General features: G+C 36.0%; 1 protein-coding gene across 4 annotated transcripts in view; it reads left to right on the forward strand.

Moving 5' to 3' along the window:
• The first annotated feature begins 430 nt into the window (after window positions 1–430).
• Window positions 431–19,069, forward strand: part of pbx1b (pre-B-cell leukemia homeobox 1b) — a 77,404-nt gene continuing 58,765 nt past the window's right edge. For 2 of the 4 annotated variants that reach the window (XM_066692264.1, XM_066692266.1), the window contains exons 1-2: window positions 431–1,001; window positions 2,786–2,859. In XM_066692264.1, the coding sequence (XP_066548361.1) occupies window positions 811–1,001; window positions 2,786–2,859 (265 nt within the window). In that variant the 5' untranslated portion in view covers window positions 431–810. The remainder of the gene's footprint in view (window positions 1,002–2,785; window positions 2,860–19,069) is intronic. The other 2 variants (XM_066692265.1, XM_066692267.1) reach the window with 2 other exon arrangements.

Below are 19,069 nucleotides of genomic sequence, written 5' to 3' on the forward strand. Positions count from 1 at the left end.
ACGTAAAGACACATGGAAGCAATGTCTTTATATATATATATATATATATATATATATATATATATATATATATATATATATAAACCAGCATGCAATAAATCTATTTCTTGGCAACACTCATGGAAAATAAATGGACTGCTTTTGTGAACATGAATGGTCAAGAGGGGCACCCGAGCTACCTGACAGCAGCTCTCCTGTGTCAAGGGCTCTTATTTATTCAAGTTCAGGTTCAATACATCACTGCGTGGCCACCCAGTGCTGTCCCATTGCTAACAGCGCCTCTTTAAGCTCATTAGCCAGTCCCACCTTCCCGGTCTCATGATTGACGTTTCATAAGCAGCGCACCGGGGCGGGGCTAAGGCGTGCCGCCGGCCAATGGCGTCTCTCGGGCGGAGTCAGGGCTCCATACCCGGGCTGTGTGTCAGTTGCCAGTCCTGGGCTGCTAAACAAAAGCTAGGGACAGAAACCAGGCAAGTACCCGGCAAGGAGGGGCTCCACACCGGCTCCAGACGCATTACCGCCTTCCAGGGAAAAAGTTTGCGTTTTCCCGAGGCCGAGGCCACCGTGATTAAAGCAGGATCGGCTCCCATATTGAAAGTTGAACCTGTTTTTTTTTTCTTTTACCAAGCAGGAGTGGCTAAAGACTGCAATTCAGATCAGATTTCACTCCGACCAGCTGGGAGAGAGAGAGAGAGAGAGAGAGAGAGAGAGAGAGAGAGAGAGAGAGATCCGAAGGTATTTCTGAGGCTTTTCCTCCAGCCCGAGGGATCAGCGCCTGTCTAGGGGAGGTGAGGCAGAGCCCAGGCGGAGATGGACGAGCAGCCCCGGCTGATGCACTCTCACGCCGGCGTGGGGATGGCGGGACACCCCGGCCTGTCCCAGCACATGCAGGACGGAACCGGAGGGACAGACGGAGAGGGGGGACGGAAACAGGACATTGGAGACATTTTACAGCAAATAATGACCATTACAGACCAGAGTCTGGACGAGGCGCAGGCCAGGTAACGCGTTTTTAGTTTGTGTCTGTTTGTGTGTGTGCTAACGGGGCGAATGGACATCCCCCCCTCGGATACCCAATGGGGACAATTACTCCTCAATCGTGGACCCACAACAATTGCAATGACTGTGCCGAGCAACATGGACAATTAGCATCAAGTGCACAAATAAGTGTTCATATCAAATGTGCACGTCAATATTTTTTAAATCCCATAACTTTTCCAGACCTGAGATGACACGTATGTAATCTCTATCTAAACACGACCAGTCTGGCTGCAGGATTGATAGCTGTCATTCAATTGTATATGCTTGGCTTATCTATAAATAAGATAGCAGCTATCTATAAATACGATAACTCCGCTTTACTTACTACCTTTTGTAGATGTGTTTAATCCCTTTAACAGGGTAATAATACCTCATTGCGTCGGATAGGCATGGAGGAGATCTGCACCACGTTAGGAAATGACAATGCATCAGTTCAATGACAATAATATCCCAGATTTTAAATAGTGCTTTACATTTAAAACACTTGATCTATACAGTTTTTGCAAGAGGTGCTTTTCTGCACCTAGAATAAACTGTGGCTGAAGGACAGAGATTGGTGAATATATGCTTGCGAGCCTGGTTGGTCTAGAGAAACAACTTTTGCACATAATCATAATCATAATAATAATCATCATACAATAAAGGTGCATTAGATAAGACTTCCTTACCCAGGTAAATCGCAACATGAGTTTGCACCCTGGTCCAGAGGAGTGCGCCGTTTTGTGACACGTGTTTTATCTGATGCATTGTGTACAGAAAACACTTGTCAAAAAGACCACAAAACTCACAGGGACATGTGTTATAATGTCGTGAGACACATGTGTCAAAAGATCCCACTTTAAATGAGTGGCACACAAGCCTACATAAAAAACAATCCACAATAATAGTAATACTCCTTATAGATCAGTATTGACAGTAATGTAAGCAAAAGCATTAGCATCAATGAATCAACATCTGTGGTCAGCTTCTCAAATCACTCATTTAATTCAATATATATATATATACAACAATAAAGTTCAGTGGAAAAAAGTTTTCACCAGGACAGCTGCAAGAAAAAATAAAGCTCATTTAAAAACCGGCAGGAAAAAAAAAATGCATGTCCACTTTTATAGAAATAAGTATAATAAATCTGAATGTATAAGTCAGCTGTGTAATTATTTAGGCTTTAACAGGCTTAAATCAAATATTAATAACAGTAAAATAATAGTACACATTCTTTTTTGCAATTACATGCATAGAGAATACCGTGAAGTATTTGTTCGCCGTATTAGCTTGGATTTTGTATAAGAAATTGATATAAATGACGATTGCATATTTGGTTCTGTCATTTTATTTGCTAAGTGACGTTAAATAATCTTTGTTGACAATAAAATGTGATTAGATTATGCAATATATATATATATATATATATATAATAATGGCCGAACTTCTAATTTCCAATGTCCCGCAAATATGATCCTGTGCATATAATCTTGGGAAAACACTCAAGCCTGTTCTTTTGTTTTACTGTTAAAACAATGGTTTCCATTTTCAAACGATACGTGATGTAATTTCCTAAGTACTGCACATCACTGCTACTTTGAAGGTTTTCAAACATGTCATGTTTAATCATCTTGACCGTTCATCCCGACTCCCCAGCACTCGGAATTGGACCTTATTGATGAACACCTTCCTTATTGTAATACATTGTGTGAAATATTGCATTCAGGGATGTATTAAAACGGGCTCATCTCTTTCATTTTAGGAAACATGCCTTGAATTGCCACAGAATGAAGCCTGCTCTCTTCAACGTCTTGTGTGAAATTAAAGAAAAAACAGGTAAACCAGATGCTGTTTTACTATTGTTAATTCAACTCTTAATGCCCTGCTGTTTTTTTTTTTGTAGTCAGCTTTTCTTCCCATGCAGGTTTACCACTTATGACACTATAAAGTCCAGTTATAAATGGCTTGTCTTTAATTTTCCCCAAAGGCCTTTTATATCAACTGCAGTTAAAGATTATATAGAGCAGTTAGAAATAATGTTGTGACCAAGTGCAAATTAAGAGAGTGCCTGCTGAAAAATAAATACATCAAAATACACGGTTTATTTTAATACTGTGGACTGGAATTGGTATTGTACGTGACTCCATCCGAATGCGAAGTGTAAAATTGCACAGAAATAGTGTTTATTGTGCTTTAGGCGCAAGGGGTAAACAAGCATATGAAAAAATGAGATTTAAATATTTTTAAAGGAAGCTTAACATTTGCTTGACTGATACTGATTAGAAGATTGGATGGAAGTGTCATCATCTATTAGTGTGGAAGTGAGGTTTGCAATTGACACCCTAGTGATGGGGCTTTAGCACTTCAACACTTCTAAGCAAGAATTGAGAGGCATTATTTTCTGTTTTGCATTTAGGTGTGAGATTTAGTTTATGCATTCCTTGTATAATGCCTGATATATGCTTGCATACAGGGTTTGAATGTATAATATTTATTAGATATGCTTCCTATGAATGCTCTATCGTAAATTCATGCATTCATATACATTTCAAGTGTTTTTTTTTTGTTTTGTTTTTTTCTAGTGAAACAATGCCCGACTGCTAATAAGATAATATCAGTGTTATGTATTTACAAAGTTAACAACATGAAGAATAAAATAAAGGTTTAATAATCCACTTGTATGGGGTAAAAACATATATAATAAAAAAAAAAATGACGGGTGAGATATTACCAATCCTTCACTAGATGCAGTTGGGAACCAGAGGTTGTCGTGCACAAGCTGCACTGCTGTTGTTTTGCAATTCACAACTTTGGCATTTATTGTTTCACAATCTACGAAATGCACTATTCCCAAAGCCCCCCCCCTATCGTGAGTGATATACTCCTTTATTGGTGTGGTGCTCAGTGGCTGATTGATATTTTTTAAGGATTTGGTACCGTTTATTCGGCGCCAGCTGTTTTGTCAGTACAACAGTAAAAGGGGATTTGGTAGCATTTGTTCACCTGAATGGGAAGGATATTGAATGCATGAAATTTACCTTGGAGTCCCCGCTGCATTTCCTCTTCTTGACAGAAGCTTAAGGAGCAGCCCTTGATGTATATTTTCTTCCTTCGTCGTGAGCTGTGTGGTTTTATTTATTTTTTGTTTTGTTTCTTGTAAGCCAGAGGGAATCTCATACTTGATTCAAAGTTTTATTAAATTACGTTATTAAATGCAAAGTGTAAGACTTTCATAGCTGAAGATGATGAAATGTGTAGGGCTAAATTACCATGTACAATATGAAATTGTTTACTGTACATGTGGGTTGTGGAGTCTGCTCAGCACGTTTCATTTACATCTATTGTTATCCCTCCATTTGAGTGTTATGAAAGCGCATGTAGCTGGTATAATGACACTAAGAGCAGGCGTACTGACATTATAAGGAATGTGTAAGTCATATTTCTCAACAATTTCACGTTGACACTTGGCACAGATAAAATGTCGCATTCTTCCGACAGATATTGACTATTTTTTCCCTTCTTCTTAATTTCTCGGAGAACATTGTGAGGGCAATCCTAATTGTCTTAAACATACTGCTTTTAATTTTTGTTTGATAGTTTCTGATTTATATTAATCCCAGGCATGATATTTAAACATTTTTCGTGCATTTCGTAAACTTCAGCCATAACCTGAGATAACAGAATAGATGCTATTTGAAGATGGAGCTTCATATCTCCCTCCTAATTAGCCCCAAAGTTTAATTTATTGAGATTTCATTGCTGTGAAGCGAAGGTTGGCACGGAGCCCACTGCTAACAGTTTTGTTTAAAGATGCTGTATTGGCATGCAGTTTTATTGAAGTCCCCCCACTGTAACGCGGTGTGAATCGACCACTCTCTCTGAAGAGCAGGGGGCCCTTGGCCTGTGGCTTTCTTCTTCTTTTTTGTTGTTTCGTGAGGGTTTTGGAGGAGTGAAAGAGTTATGCAGAGTGTTTTACTCCCTGGCGCTTTCTTGGGTTCATCCAAAGTTCGTATCTAGATGAAGAACAAAGTGACTTGGACTTTATCCTGACTGCTCACCCTTACTTCTCCCCCAGTATTGGCAACCAGGAACTGAGTACTTTTAAGAAAGGGGTTTCCTTTTTTTTTTCCACCTCATATATTAGTTAAGTGGAGATTCTTATTATAAACATACTAATTATTTAAAAAAAAATATATATTCTTTATTAAATACAATTATTTACTTTGAAGCACATTAAGAGAGTACTGTAGCTACTTTAATTGATTATGAATTTGTATAAAGGAATTCTTGTGAATAGAAGTTGTTTTGTTTGCAGTCACTTGTATGTTTTGCCTAGGCCTTCTGACAGGGGCAGTCAGTGTACTAGGCTTTTAATGATAAAAGCCCTGCAGGGGAATCCCTTTGACTTGCGAGCTGAGACCCCCTGTCGTGTTTTTGTTTTATGAGACAACTGTATGCCGGGCATTGTTAAAAGGGATGACATTAATTTTCAAAGCGGTAAGATGTCATATTGTTCCCGGGTGGTTTATCATGTACGATTCTTGTATTAATCTAAACAAAATTAATCTTCATTTTAACACTCAATGAGAATTCTTAAGTCACTGGGAATTTAATTCAAATTTTACAGAATCACCTGAAAGTAGCAGGTTATGCATATGATGCAAATAAAACCAGATTTCACATTTAATAATTGTGCAATATATAATATATATATATATGTGTGTGTGGTGGGCATTTACAATTGTGCAGAGAAGGGACTTCATAAAATATAAAGTAGTAGTGTGATATTGAAAAAGACAATGACACGACAGTGGAGCGTTTGGTTAAGATTTTATATTTTTTATTTTCTTTCTAAACTGAATTGTAAGCTACTGATGTCTGGAAAAAATCTCTTTTGTTGAATAAACTATGACTTGTCTTTCTAGGCTTGCTGCCAAAATTGCAAAAGTCAAGACAAGTTCCCTTTAAAAGGAGGCAGCGTCCTTATTTTTCTTGGCTTATGACCACTACAGTCCAAAACTGCCAAATGCCGAGTGGTCTCTGCATACTTCTCTGAAAGTCCTGCTTCTCAAAGCTCGCGCAGCCCTGGTATTCAGCTTGTTAAGATGGATTTTCAAACGTTGCCAGCTCTGAAATCACTATAATGTAAATATATCATACCAGCATTGAACTGGTAGTTTCTGGTTTGCTAAAAAAGTTGGATCTGGCTTTGGAATCAATTGTGTTTTAAAACATCAAATATTTATAAAAGCACTAGACACATTAGCCGGTTTGTTCTATTTTTTGACATTTCAGCACCACTGAATGCTTTCACACTGGGGAATATAAATATATGCATTTTTCTTTTTTTCTTGTTTACAATGTTTGATATTTGAGAGACAGTCTACATATTTTATTTTAGGCTTCATGCACTTTTAAAACCCAAGTACCGATATTTATTGCAGTGTTTGTTAAATCCTACCTTTGAAGACCTAATGCTGTCTTCTAAAGCTTGTAGTATACTGTGTCTGGGTTTCAGATGGAAGCTGCAGTTTGGAAAAGGACTTTCTGTGACACAAACAGCCTGGTTCATTTTGCATAAGATAGTACTGTATCTGTTTGCACATAGTAAAGAGTTTTTTTTATCATTTTACATGCAGTGTAATTCTCTGAAGAAGGTATTTATATCCATTACACCTTATTAAAAATATACTGGTCACAAAACATATTTAAGATGTAACAAAATACTTGACCTTGGTTTTGCTCTTGCTTTTTTGTGATGTTTATTACCAGTGTGCTGAACACTGTGATATAGGTCAGCTCTTTTTATATTTTAAAGACTCAGCTAGTCTCTTCAGTTTTACATTGTTGCATATAGATCCCTGGTGGATAGCAAAAGAGCACACATTAAATCTGCTGTAAGCATGTTCGTTTAAAACGGATACTGGTACAGCATTACTGCAACTGCTACCGACACGGTTTTACAGCGTCATAATAATAGCCTTTAAAGACTTTCATTTGAAAGGTGATGATAGATCTTTATTTTATACTACGGCATTTTAAGATAAATTACACCTGAATATGGCAAAAACTCGTATTGGGGTTTCTGTTTGGTTAAAGGGTGGTGTCTTTAGTATGTACAAATTAACGTAATAGGCAGTCTTCTACGTATAACACCTGATAACAACATCATTGCACTCGTACAAACTGTAGTGTCTGCGAAAATATACTGCGCATTGTGATGGCAGATTTTTTTTTTTCTCTGAGTAGCATTTTCCTGCCGATGAAACAAAAATGCTAAACTGAAATTTCAGAGATTACTATCCATATCACTGGCAAAGTTAATCTACGGTCACTGTATGGAAGTATTTAGCGACCGATGACAAAGAATAATGCATTGAAGTCTCAAAAGTGCTGCTTGGCGGAGAGTTTCAAATGTGGTCTGTGTGTTGCAGGTACTTGTGGCAAGCGGGCCATCCAAAATAATTGCAGTAACTCACAAATAACTTAAACAAATGCCTTTTTTCCTTTTTCTTTTTTCCACATAAATGATTTACATGTGTTCCAGGAATCTTTTGTTAATTGTTTGTACAGTAGATGTGCACTCCACAGCAACCCCTGCTTTGTTTTAGAGCAGCTGACAGCTTTAGCAGGACCAAGTGCCAACCCAAGGCAGAGGAGACTTGAACTCATGACCCCCTTGTGTATTTTTAGAGCGACACACTGAGCAATATTAAGTAGACTACAGTACAGTATATACAATTACAATGGTACATCAACCACAAGGAAAGAACAAGAAAGGAGCACTTTATTTTGGCCAAGGCTATTTCTCCTCCTCAGAAACAACTTTTTTATTTTTGGTAAGCACTCCACTTCATTCCCAACATGTTTTAGTTTTTGCTCTGCTTAAAGGAATGCTGAACTCCAGGGTATCAGAAGTTCACATTATTTAGCTGAGACTTTTGTGAGATTTTGTGTGTGCACAACCATTACGGATTGGGAGGCTGGCACGTACAGGTTGGCTCGGTCGGTAAGGGAAGCCAGACATCAACTTCAACATTTCTCGGTGTCGGGTTTCAACCCTGTGCTAACTCTTTACTGAGGGGATCGCCATGGTAGCTATTAGTAACTATCCTGGTGCTTTGCTTTTGATCTGAGACGGACTGTGTGTTATATAAAACAGTGATTGGTCAATAAGTGTTTTTTGTTTAAAACACTGGAGAAACATGGCGTGCTCTATGTCTACGTTACAAGTGCAGTAGACGTGTTGGAGAACATATTTCTCTCCTCTTCGTTTTATTGATTTATTTCTGTAAAAGCCCTATATAAAAAAAAAAACACCTAATTTTAATCAGCTTTGTGTTTTGAATTTTAATATCATGCAAATTGTCGGATTTGCAATTCTAACTAATTCCCGAATTCTGTTTTTTTTTTTTTTTTATCATGATTAATATTCCTATGTAAAAACGAAAAAATTGTTAGTGTGGCCTATTTCCTGATTTGTATCTGATTATATATTTATTTATTTTATTGAAGTGAAAACTTTCATTGAAAGATTGTTTTCAGTGAATTTAATAACAAATACTCATGCAGAGGCTGGAGTTTGCATTGTTAAGGCAGTACCTTTTGGGAAACATTAGTATAAAAAATAAAAAATTAAACGAATAAGCTGATTTTTGACGAGAGCCCATTACCTTCAGAAATGATGTCAGTTTAATTAATTCCTTATTCATTTATTTTTTCTGATGCAAGTTTAATGGGGGCTTCATTAGGGATGCAAATTCTTCTGTCCCTTTCACAGACACTTTTGGACTTGTGAATAAATATGGCCTCCACCCTGTACAGTTATTCAGTTTTTTAGCTAAAGCGGAATTATGAGAGGGGGGGAAAAAGGTGTATTTTTAAACACTCTGCATGTTCTCTGATTATCCATGTGGATAACTTGTCACTCAGTTCTTTTGCTGGTTTAGTCGGTTCTGTATAGCTTTCAATGTGTAGGAAGAGGGTTATGAAACCAGCTGTGTTTATTATATATAGTCAACATGTTCTTGATTAATATCGTCATATATAGCATCCACTGTAAGCTGTAACAAAGGAGGTTGAAACAATGGCCTTTTGAAAAAAGTATGTACTTTATGTATGTACTTTATGTGCAATAAAGAAGACTACTGGCTCCAGAGAAGGGGCTTTACCTTTCTTTGCATATTGTAATACTTTTTCCTTATTGTACCGGGCAAGAAATATAGTTTATAGATGAGACCAACATAATGGAGTCTGTTTATAAAAGTTTTATAAAGGATATAAAGCAACATTATAAAAACACATATTGTGAAATATAAATAAAATATAAATATGTAGGAAAATTTATGTATTATGTACTACTACTAATAATTATAATAATCCTAATAAGTTGAATTAAAAACATTAGCTCCTAAACATGAACACTGTTAGACTCATGTAATCCATTAACATATTTCTGGTTTCCTGTTTTATTTTCCAAGCATATTTCAACATAAATGAAGTTCAAGACCTGCAGAGGAACTGCAGCATAAACTGTTTGATATAAACCATCAGACTTTGCTGCTTGAGTTCTCCCTCTTAAGGACAAGTTTCTTTGAAGCCATAAATTAAGTCTTTCTTGTGCATTAATGAAAACTGGATTAAGGTCTAGAGAACCTCTTGATGTTTTGTCTTTGTACATAAAGATTCCTAAATAGTTCTCATTTTCCTTTACTGGGATGTCATTAATGGCTGTCTGTACAGCGTATTTAACGGGGAGTAGCTCACATTTTGAAGAGGAACAAACGGCCGTATTCAAACTTGTAATTGCACTGATCGCATTTAAAACTTGATTTATTCCCCCTCTTAAAGCATTGCATCATTTGCTTATTGACTGGCGGATATAATTCTGCGAGCAGTTGTGGATTGCTACTAAAACACAGCAATGTAGAATAGGACACTTCTCCTGAAGGCCCTGGTTTATATTAAATCATTGAGTAGTGTCATGCTGTCATATAGTACAGCTATTGGCGTTTGTCTAGAGCAGGGGTTCCCAATGTCTGGTGATGGAGGGTCAATTTCCGGAGGTTGCATGGGATGGGGGGGCCCCAGCAGAAAATGAACCACAGATGAAAACTAAATATGTCCATAATCATACCTTTTTATATCCTATACATTTCTCTTAGGGAACATTAATTAACTTTAATTGTTTTATTATTTTCACCCAAATTACATGTGCAATTTGCAACAGAACATTTTCAGAAACTGTAAAAATATAGTAAAGGTTCAGAAAAGGGGGGGTTGAAGGTTTGCTTTGTGGGGCCATACCAAACATCCACGAGGGCCGCATTTGGCCCCCAGGCCGCACTTTGGGAACCCCTGGTCTAGAGGGTCTGAACATCTTTTATAAAGCCCTTTCCAAAAGCCTAGTATTTGAAAGGATGTGAAAATAAAACCATGATCAGCTATATGAAATGCATTATAAAAAGTAATGTATATTTGATCTGCATGATCATATCTTTTATTTTTTAATTTGTATTTTTCCTGGCTTTGATAAATATATATTTTTTTTAAGCATTTAAATACTATTGCCAGATTGTTCAATTACTTCTCTGTCAGTCTTGTTAATTCTTCTAATAACAATTGATACAAGCATATTTTACAATGCCAATGTTATGTTTCACTTAAAAGTTTTTGTATTCTGTAAAACTTAAAAAAAATCTTTAATGTCTAGACTATTATTAGGAATAAGTTGAATTTTTTCCCTATTATTTTTTCTTCGATGGATGAAAGCCACCTTTGTCTTACAGATGTAGATGTGATCTAATATGCCTTGTAATTTAGTGAGCTTGTCTTAACTAGAATCATTTTGGTGAATGGTACTATGTTAACTCTTTAAGTTCGCTTCCTTTTCCCGTTTATTTACTTCTGCCCTAGTTTTAATTGGACATTAAAAAAAAAAAAAAAAAAAAAAAAGTTTTCCCCCGTATATATTTTCACTTTATTGCTCTGTACTACTACAGACTCATAATACAATACTGTATTATTTCACTGCGATTTCATTATCTCATGATGAGATATTTAATTTCCACTATAAATGTTTTTACTATGTTATCTGAGATGGGAATACATCTAAATGTAGTATTTCTTGATTTATAGTTAGATGAAAGGGTGGCATTTATTACTCACAGGACATTACTGGTGTGTTTTAACCATATACAGGCCTATTAAGTAATAATGAACTGTGGTCACTGAATTTAATTATTAACAAAATACAGCATCAATTAGTCAGTGCCAGACAATATAAATTTACCAGCACACCTGTGGATATCAACTCCTACTGCTTTGAACCCTGTGACACCATTCCTCAGTAGCACTGTACTATAAACATTTTCCATACGTTTCTAACATGAATTTACTGGGTGGCATTGCTTATGAGCCTCACTGAGATGATTCTCCTGCAAAGCATTAATTTTTCTTAGGAAAGTGGGAAATTGTATTTTGTATTTTCTGGCAGATTTCCAGACTTCATGGGATTGTCTTGTGGAGGACAGCAGCGAGTTGCCAGTGAATCACCTGTGTGTTTTTGCACAATCTATGGGCGCTGTCAATCACCTGCCAAGCTTACCTTCGAATTTTGCAAGCGTGGTCTGGTAGATCACAGTACTGTTCACTTGTGTTTTTACCTCTCCTTCTCAGGAATACAATAACTATTCCTCCTTTTGTATCACTTCGGCTTGGCTACTTTATCCTCAGCCACACACAACCTTTTTATAGGTTTAGATGCCTTTGAGTTCGGCAGACATGAAATTCGCTGTTTTCAAATTCAGATTTAACTTCTCTACCATATTGTCTTTCTAGTTAATTATAGGTTATAGGTATACGGATAGTATCCCATTTCATATGAAGGTTTGTGTGCTCTCAGTTTCTTGTTTTTTCAAGGATTTTTCAGTGGAAGTTCAGTAAACGCAAATATTTCTCCCTTGGGTGTATTCGAAAAGCTGTTTTCAGTCAGACCCCAAGCGTAACTGTGCGAGTTATTCCCTGGGTTATTTTCAACCAAAGTAAAATTGTCTCTTATTTTATTCTGGCAAATCTCTCTCTTTAAAAGTATTTTTTTCCTTCTTTAGGCATTCATTTGAATGTTTCCTTATAGGAGTAAAATTACATGAATGCTTCTTAATATAGATTGATAATATCTTTACCAGTTTACCTGTCATAGGTATTGACAATGTCTATGTGATATGTCCTTTATGTTATGCGGATCTGCCATCTTGCAAAGCCATCAACCACCAAACTGCCAACCAGGTTAAAAATTGAACAGGGTTCTGGTGGGCAGGGGAGCAGGTTAACCCGCTACAGTTTAGTTCCGAACGTCTGGTAACAGTTACATTTGTATGTCATTTACAGATGTGAAACATTCACCTTTTCACTCATTCTCCATTATGCAATTAAAAGGTGAGTCCCAATTGAAAAGCCCAGTCTTGGAACAATGAACCCTTTCATAAGAGTATACTTTGCTAGTTTTTGTTTTTTTTCTTTCTTTCTTCAAGCCAAATTCTTCTGGATGTGCCCTTGTTTATGACTCGGGGTTGCTACTGAGTCATTGTGCCTCTCTCTCAGGTGGGAAATTCCCAGTGCCAAAACAGCCCCCTTTCACCCTGAAATCGGATATTTGCCGCAATGCTTTCATCTACAACCTGCACAAACATCTATACTTTTAAAATAAAAAAAATATGTCTTGAATTCTTCAGATCATTTTGGAAAAACTCCATAGAAGCCGGTCGTGGCCTTTACATGTGTTTATTTAATATGCTTCTAATAACAATGGCATGCAGGACCTGCTTTGTACTTGCCTGTGTATACAATGGTGCTCTACAGCAGAGAGGTGGAAATTATGGTAAAATAAAAAGGCAATACCCTGCTTTTACCTTGCCAAGACTGATTTTTCTTTCTTTTAACTGGAGAAAAATATTTTTACTGAGGATTGTTGTTAGTAGGTCAGGAACAAGCTGATTTAATCCTTTTTTTTTTTTTTTTACTGAGAACAATTAGCTGCAGTTTGACAAAGGGCTATGGAGTGTAAGTAGAGAGCCATTTCTAATTAGCGAAGTCTTTCAAAGGATGAAATCATTATGCATTGTTTTCATATTCAGCATTAGAACAATGAAATGAGGGGGGGACTTTGTCTTTTGATTTTCTTCTGTATTAATAAAGCTATTTATAGTAACAAAATATCTGGTTAATTGGTTTCATGAAAAGCTAAACAAATAAAGATTGAATTTAGGGTTTCTGATGTATTTTTTTTTTTTTTTTTTTTTTTGACACATCCAAGGTCCTTGATTGTGTTTTAGGAAAAATCTAGGAAATATCCGGATGGAAATGTATGCCATCTGGAGGAATCCTCTTAAAGTTGAAACATTAAAATTGTATCCAAATTAAATTTAAAATGGGCGTTAGGCAGTTGCAACTTTTCTGTATATCCAAATTTATTATTATTATTATTATTATTATTATTATTATTGAACTATTATTTTAATTAATGACTAACCAATTACTTAATATATACGGTTTTACAATGTTATCTATATCAATACATAATAGGTTATAGGTTAAACTGTGTTATACTGTGTGTGTGCAATAATTAAGTACAATTAAGCTGTAATTTGAAGTGATCTTTATCTCTATTCGTTAGACATGCTTTTTTATTGAATTAAATATGTTGCACCTTTTAAAGATGTTAAAAAAAGATTCATTTTCATAAAAATAAAATTAATATATATATCACTTAAGTGAACTGAGTCATTTGTCTAAGTCAAGTTGAGTTTCCTGAAAGATCAGATTTCACATTTTGTTTTCTCTGATATGTGGATAAGATGCTTGTTTCAAATGCATTTACTTTTATGACTTTACGGATTACAAATGGTAAAAGGGTCAACTCGTATAATAAAGTTGGAAACAAAAATGCTTTTATTTATTCATCATATCAGTCTGCATGAACGTCTTAAACACAAACAAACACACTTAATGTCTGGATTGGTTTCAAACACATTTATCTGACCATGAAACGCCATCACACACTCAACAGTTGACCTGCTTTGACTTTTTTTTTTTTTTTTTTTCTCTCCCCCTGTCAACTTCAACATAATGCCTGATTTTCTTGTAGCCTGTGTTTAAATAGTATTAAGTTTCATGCCTGGGGGATGACCCATTTATAAATATGACTAATAGTATGATGTAATGTTATTTTTCATGAGTGAAAAGAGAGTATTTTACAGAGGTCAGAAGAATAATGGCTAATGTTGGTGAAATGAGCCAAAGATCTAATTTATATAACTGAATGCATTGTAAGAGTCATTTCAATCCAATCAGCTGCTCAGCACCTGTCTATTTTTACTGGAGTTCCTCTGTGATATCCCATTACACTTTTAGTTTCTCAAGGACGTGAAACCACCTACAAGCTGCAAACAGACCTTTTTACACTGTATAGGACTACAGATTGAGACGTTGTCACAGTTAAGAACTACATCAAAGCCACTACAGAAATGAAAAGTATGTCTTGCTACCAAATAAGTCTTTAGCTCTGGTGTATGAAGGTAATGGAAGTATTAAAGTTAGAGAACAGATGTCATTTGTTTTGTAAATTGTTTTATGCATCAGGGTAGCAAGTTGATATATTAAAATGAGTGTGAGTAGGTTTAACAATGATGAATTAAATAATGACTTACTTCTGGAAAAAAAAGTTTTAATTTTATTTTTTCTTCACGCTTGGATACTGTCTTCTGTATCTAATGCCTGTCAATCCTAGCATTGTTTTTCCCAAAAGCCTGAAATATGAGCCACTTTTAAACCAGCTTCAAACTAGCAAACGTACAGCAGTATATCTTCTAGTCTATCACTACACTCAATATATGTCTCTGCTTATTAAAAGTGTTGTAGTACAGACAAATATTATTCTAATGACTAAAGCTGGTAAACCTGATTGTATTTCTACAGCATGGTTTTGTCTTAGAGTTTACATTATAAGCTGCATGTTGATATAGTGAGTTTCTTACAGATTTTAATTCCAAAGAGTGATCCTACAATGTACAGCTGTTCTAAAATAACATTGCTTAATCAACTTCTGAATGTTTGCTGTTGAATATCATGGAAAAAAAAGAAATGGGGTGTTGGTAACCGTACAAATAATTATTTTGTAACGCACTTTGAAGAAGAACACATTTGACTTGTCTTCAAACATTGGAAAGGGTTTTCCCTCTACTATCTGAAATGTAATTATTAATTCCTATATTGGCAGTCAAACGGACATGCTTCAGTAATGGCATAATGCATTTTGTGTTCCGTTATTACCAAGCTTAAAATCTGAACTCACGCGCAATTAGGAGTCCTTATAAATTATGCAAATTATCACTGGCGTAATTGAGACATGTTAATCATATTTTAAGAGCTTAATTACGGAAATATATAACTGTGGTGTGATTTGGTAATTAACTGTGACAACAAGTTTGCAGTAAAATGATCGTTGCTGTACAGTTGTGTCAGGGTTTTTTTGTTTTGTGTGTGCCTCAGGTAGACACGTGTCTAAAGGTCACAGACTAACTCAGGAATTCACCTTTTGAAATGACCTTGTATATTATTTCTTTCTTTATTTTTTCTTTATAGATGAATGTATGTCTATATATGTGTATGCTTTCTCTTCACTGATATTGGTAGATATTATTAAAAAAATGTACAATATATATGTATATTTTACATAGAAAACGAATTTATTTGGTAATGTATGTGGAATGTGGTCTACAGTGTTTCCTTTTTCTTAAATTTCTAATAGTTAGCCTAATTATACAATACAGTGAAGGCATTAATAGCTTGAGTAATACTGCCTGGCTGCCTCTAGATGTGTTTAGCTTAAACCCAGCTAATTTGTATTTGGGTGTACAGGCTAGAAAAAAAGGTAAAAATAGCAGTTGAAAATCCTTTGTTTTTTAAAAATAGGCCAAGCATGTAAAGTACTGTACAGGAAACGGTGTCTTTCCCACCGTTGCTGGTGCACTATATTTATCAGAAGCCAATCAAGATGCCGAGAAACCGAAAGGAACTTCTTTTGCAAAACGAGCCGGCGAATGTTTGGTGTTGTATGAAGTTTTTAAATGCATTAATAACGCTGTAGCACCTTGAGAGGCCCAACAGTGTGTTAATCCAGCACAGGGAGAAAGTGCTGCCATACTATGTAAAGCCTGCAGTTGAAAAGCTCATATTAAATCATATATTACATCTGCTTTGAGGATGTGCCTTTCACTGGTTCTCTCTTATTTTGTTCTTGTGTCTTGAAAGCCCTGCAGTAATTTTACACACAAATCTCCCTTGCTCTGTAATAGAGTAATATTGGTTATTTTAGAAACTCTTTACTTGATTTAAAAATTGCTGCTGTACTTAAAGTTGTTTGACAGATATCACACTCAAATCTATTACAAACTAATGGACCTGCTACTTATTGTATTAGAAATTGCTTTGGAAAGGAAACCTACCTACACATATTGTAGATTTGTATCTGCTCCTTTATGCCCAGTAGGGGTTTGACTCAGTGTCAGAACACAATGCATTCCCAATCTAGATAGGATTAGCAGCTGCAGTTCCTTAACTTAGTGTGTTTAAAGACTAAGCTAAGTTGTCATTGCATTTTATTTTGTGTACGGTGTTTATCGCTGTGTAGCTGTGCCAGATAATTCCTGTTCATCCAAGTAGGGTGCAACACTTTCAACGAACCCCCTTTTTTCTATTTAATCTCCTAAATATGTTGCACATTTATTAAAATCCACAAATTTGTTATGTATGTTAAATTTAACAGCCAGCGCCAGTTTCAAATGTGGTTGCCATACCAACACCCCAGGAGTTCATTTTCTTTAATTCAAGGGTTGGAATCTCATTTCCTTCCCTCCCTGCTGCTCGATTTGAACGTGAGTGCAGTATCTATATAAAAGAGCTTAACCACCAAAGCAGTCAAACGCTGAGCTGTAAGAAGCCCTTCTCAGTGCGACTTAGTAAAAATGACACAAATTAATATACACTACTTAAACCAGACCAAGATTAATGGTTCTCTTTCACAGCAGCTTAGTCCAACTGTCACTCGCCATGCGCTCGTTGGACAAAATCAACACTAATCAACATTTATTCGTCTTTTGCCCTGGGCTCGGAGGAGTGAGAGCGGACGGCATGGTCCCCCCCGTTCGTCTCGCTACGCTTTTCACCCTTCATCCAGCATTGCCATACATCACCTCTGTGCGCTGCGCCACTCCTTATAGAAATGCATGCTTTTTACCATCAGGGAACATTAGATACATGATAGATTTTCTCTTTTAATTTGCATTTCATATTTTACACTGTAAGGAAGTGTGTTCTTCATCAATATCTATACTGTAGGTGTATATGTATATGGTGTGTGTGTGTGTGTGTGTGTGTGTGTGTGTGTGTGTGTGAGATTTTTTTCTCCTATCTCTGCTCACCTCCCTATCGCATTACCCATGTCGATGTACATCATGTTTGCCTGCACATACAACATTATGTTATGTACATACCTAAGTAGATTTCCTCCAAACCTGGCTTATTTGCTATTTGCTGGTGCTATTACAGAGGGAGCTACGAAAAATCTCCGGTGTTAACATGGTTTATACAGAATGGAGAGGAAACAAAACAAGACATGCTGAATGCCTTTACCACATTTTATCCAGAGCTTAGCGTGTGTCGTTCATAGCCTGTATCAATGAGATTTCCTTTCAGAGGGATCCCATTCTCTCTGCTGGCTTGCAAATATGCTTAATGTTGTAATTTAATGTGGTAAAGAGAAGCTTTCTGTATTATGTTTTTGTTTGCTTGTTTTATACATTTTTATTTTTGTATCTCATTGAAACATCTTCGGGTTGCAAGGTGTGGTGTTTTGCATCCTAGTTACAAATTACATTAAATATTAGTCATTTTACAGAATAAAACAAACAAGAAAACGAACTGATCATCTAAAGAATGAGAAGGGATCTGCCTTTGATTACTCTCTTTGCTTGGCAATACAATGCATTATTATATATCTTTTCTTACTGTTGATTTGGATATACTATTATGTTTATATTTTGTACATAATATTAGCAATTAAACATTGTTTTATCTTGCTATAGGTAACTCTAACGGTTCCAAAAGCTACTAAACATTCCCAGCTCCCTATGTTTCCTCATAGCAAAGGTTTAATCTAAAATTCAAATGCTGGTGTGCTGGGGGTTGATGACGCTGGTGGGGGGGCATGTCAATAATTGAAAGTAATGCATCGCAATGAGGTGTGTCTCACTGTGCGTTATGCTAATTTATGTTAATAAAAACAGTTGTTATATTTCTTTCAAACACCGTGAGAAACAAAGGCCTGTATTCTATTGCAAAGATTGGCAGCCATTATAAACAAAGTGAGAGTGATAAATTTAAGCCCTTTTCTCTCCCATACGCCATGGTCGCTCGATTCTGAATCCACTCCTGGCCTGCTTTTATGTACCCTGTCTGCGGAAAAAATCAACCGCAAAATATCACTGTGCTTTATGCTTGTTAATATGGCCTGTATATGCAAATTACTGTTAATTACACATGCTAATGTATAGCAGTGACAAACCGCTGTTTCTCATTATATTCTGTTACTTCCCTATGGTGTAAAAACTTGAAAAGGAAAGGTTTTGTATGTTCCAAGAGAGAGCATCCCTAAGGAGAGCAGCCAAGAGTATTTCAATGAGCTTGTCTTTACAAAATGGACTTTCAATAACGTCAATGTGAAGACCAGTAACAATGTTGTGTGTGTGTGTGTGTGTGTGTGTGTGTGTGTGTGTGTGGCTGTAATATTAAACTTGATATGACTTAATCATTGTTAGTATGTCAACACATTCAAAATGTTACAAGAAATAACTAATCTTAATTTATAAGGCATATTCTAATAACAAAACATTTAGTTGTTTATCATTTTATGAACGGTGATGAGAATAATGAACATACATTTAATCCCAGCGTCCATTTTTGAACAACACAATAAAGAGACAGAATTCAG

The sequence above is a fragment of the Amia ocellicauda genome, chromosome 19 (assembly GCF_036373705.1).
Source record: "Amia ocellicauda isolate fAmiCal2 chromosome 19, fAmiCal2.hap1, whole genome shotgun sequence".
Classification (NCBI taxonomy): domain Eukaryota; kingdom Metazoa; phylum Chordata; class Actinopteri; order Amiiformes; family Amiidae; genus Amia; species Amia ocellicauda.